This window comes from Pundamilia nyererei, unplaced genomic scaffold (genome assembly GCF_000239375.1).
Source record: "Pundamilia nyererei isolate P.nyererei 1_Seehausen unplaced genomic scaffold, PunNye1.0 scaffold00084, whole genome shotgun sequence".
NCBI classification, from domain to species: domain Eukaryota; kingdom Metazoa; phylum Chordata; class Actinopteri; order Cichliformes; family Cichlidae; genus Pundamilia; species Pundamilia nyererei.
In genome coordinates this window covers 525,891-529,021 of record NW_005187485.1, presented here as the reverse complement: position 1 = coordinate 529,021, position 3,131 = coordinate 525,891, and the positions used below count along the sequence as shown (strand labels likewise).

Sequence of the window (3,131 nt, the reverse complement as noted above, 5' to 3'; positions counted from 1 at the left end):
GAGATCAGAGCCTTTAAGAGGTCATTTGTGTCTCTGAGACTGCCCTCATTTGTGAAAAAATTTGAGCAGCTGTCGGTTTCACCTGTTATCTACAACTATGATGACTCCGAACTGCAGGTAGATTAACCTCAACATCAGCGCTGAATGTCACTGGAAACAGTAACTACTTTGCGTGTAATAAGTAAAGATTTTTTTGTCTTCTTGGACACCTGCATGTTCACAGGTGGCAGTGCACATGGAACAAACTGAAGGACTTTGCTCTCCTGGTTCAGCCACGAAATTATCTTATGTTAACATTACTCTTGAACCCCAATCCTCTCAGTTTGTCTCCTTCTCTGCTGTGCCCATGGTCGCTGGTCCAATACCCATCAAAATACGTCTCTATGATATGGAGAATAGCTTTGGAATAGATGCAATAGAAAAAACTTTGAATGTGCAGGTGAGTGAAATGTATAAGATACTTTTATGGCAGTCTGAGTTCCAAAAACAAGGCATACTATAAAGTGGTTGTCTTCTATCTTATGTTGTAGAAAGAAGGATTAGAAAAGAGAGATCAAGAAACCAGTGTCCATAACTTAGATGGTGAGTGGGTTTGTATTTCTGATGGATAGTTTAATGTCAGACATAGTTATTGTTCTCCTTTTTATACTTATCTCTGTTATGATAGGAAGAAGCACAAAGACTATCACTATTGACGGATCCTTACCAGATGACACAGTCCCTGACTCCAGCTCCAATATATTTGTTTCAGTGGAAGGTAGACACTGAGACACAGACATAAAATTTGTTGACTTTTATAAATACCTGACATCTTATTATTTAATTTCTCTCATTCAACAGGGAATGGCTTTGGTGATTCATATGCAAGAAAGCTTCTTTCTACTGAAAGGGTTGCTGAAATGATTGTTTTGCCAACTGGATGTTTAGAGCAGACAATGTCAAAACTGGGACCTACAGTTTTAGCTTTCCGGTACCTTGACTTGAGCAATCAGTGGTTTGAGATGCCACCTGGCAGCAGAGAGGATGCTCTTAATAAACTTGAGCAAGGTAGGATGACATGAAAAAATATCCTTATTAGGTGCAAAATATGCTACAAATTAAAATTGTTGTATAATTTATAGATTCACTGGTCAGTCCACATACAGTTATTCGGATCTTTAAAAAGTTACCATTTGACCTCTCCGAAGGATTTCTTGAACAAATATTTTAGCATGAAGTTCACCTTAGTTTAATGATGTTAGAGCTGAGTTACAGGCTCTTGAAATATACTGTAGCTCAATTTAACCAGTCTCCTGTCCCACATGGTAATACAACACCATCAAGTATACACAGCATGTACTTTTTAAAAAAAGTTTTCTCTAGTGACTTATCAGAAAGCAAGTAAAACATTAAGGATGTGAGTGCTTTTTTCTGTACTCTGCATCATTAAATTGGTAAAGTTTTGCTCAATAGTAATTGAAGAACAAATCCTAATGAACAAATGCAGGACTTTTTAGATTATTATTTTTGGATTGGGTGCATAATAAACCAAAAATGGAGCTTGAATGTGTTTTTAGCTCAAAAGATTTCATGTGTTTTCATCTCCTGTAGTTCAGAAGCTATGAGGGCTCAAATATGTTGGAAAAAATTATGCAAACAAAAAAGATTACAATTTTTGACTGTGGTAAAAATCAATAGAATAAAGGTTAAAAAAAATACATAACCTTATTAAATATGTTAAAGTTATTGTAAAAAAAAAAATCATACTTGAAATGCACTGAAATGCACTCACAAATTTTTTTATGGAATAACTTTCTGTGTTTTAATTAGGGGAAAAGTCAGTTTTGTGTCACAAATCATCACTATGCTTGTATTTCGCCTTCGTGATTCATATATGTATTCATATATATATAGTAATGAACTGACACTTTTATAAGCACAGTGTACTTTTTTGCTAGGCAGTAAACACATCACAAGCTATAGAAGGCATGATGGAGCCTATGGTACATTGAGTTATGTGCCATCGAGTAATTGGTGAGTATGGGTTTATATAACTCTTCTTTAGTTTTGGATGTAAAGTAGTAATTTGAATCTCACTTTATATTTATATTTTAAAATCTCCATTATGAATAATAATGAATCAACCTTTTCACTTTGTTTTTTCATGTTCTCAGGGTGACTGCTCTTATAGTAAAAATGTTTTCATTTGTGACTCAGCGTCAGACTAATGAAGAACGGAAGAACGTCAGATTAGGAGAAGACATCAGAAGATCAGTCAGTTACTTGCTCTCAGTCCAGAAACATGATGGGTCATTCAGTGACCCAAATCCTGTGTTACACAAAGGAACCCTGGTAAATTCTCGCAAAATAAATGTATTGTGCATATTAGAAATAGGGGTGCAACGATACTCATATCGATATTGAACCGTTCAATACAGTGCTTTCGGTTCGGTAAGCATATGTATCGAACAATACAAAATTTTTTATTTATTTTATCAACTTTTCTTCTGACGATGCTGTCCTTGTTGAGAGCTCAGTGGATCTGCGTTCGACTACTCCGCCTAGGCTGCACTGTTGAGCGCAGATCCACTGAGCACAGCGCAAGCTAGCAAGACAGAGGCTAAGCTCATTGCAACATGGCAAATTGAACCTCCCCCACCCTCATTCAGATCTGGCCTTTGGAACTATTTTGGTCTTTTTTTATTATTATTATTATTGTATCTTTATTTCAGACATATACAGAAAAAACCCCAATATGTACACAAGTACACATACTTGCATTTACAAATATGAATATATATGTAAATACACACATATGTGCTCAGATAAAACCAAAAAGAAAATAAATAAAACAAAACAGAGTCTTCATGTGAAGTATGACCCTGAAGGTAAGCGCATCATGGACAAAAGTAAAACAGTATGTCGGATGTGCCATGCAATGCTCAATTACATGGGTGGGAACTACTGGCTCGTTAATGTGTTGGCCGTCCAGCCCCAAGCACGGGGCGATCCGCGGTAGCTCGTTAACGGAGATTTGCCGTGTTGTGGCGTTAACGTCATTTCAGATTAACGCTGACAGCACTAGTGGGAACACAATGAATATGACTGCACATTTACACCGACATCATCCTAGTGCAAAGACAAGTGGAAGC

At 36.6% G+C, this 3,131-nt stretch overlaps 1 protein-coding gene across 1 annotated transcript in view; it reads left to right on the top strand.

Moving 5' to 3' along the window:
* Positions 1-3,131, top strand: part of LOC102208804 (complement C4-B-like) — a 19,483-nt gene that overhangs the window by 9,618 nt on the left and 6,734 nt on the right. The window contains exons 17-23 of the mRNA XM_013912206.1: positions 4-117; positions 224-439; positions 531-582; positions 668-757; positions 841-1,047; positions 1,938-2,013; positions 2,154-2,331. Of these exons, the coding sequence (XP_013767660.1) occupies positions 4-117; positions 224-439; positions 531-582; positions 668-757; positions 841-1,047; positions 1,938-2,013; positions 2,154-2,331 (933 nt within the window). The remainder of the gene's footprint in view (positions 1-3; positions 118-223; positions 440-530; positions 583-667; positions 758-840; positions 1,048-1,937; positions 2,014-2,153; positions 2,332-3,131) is intronic.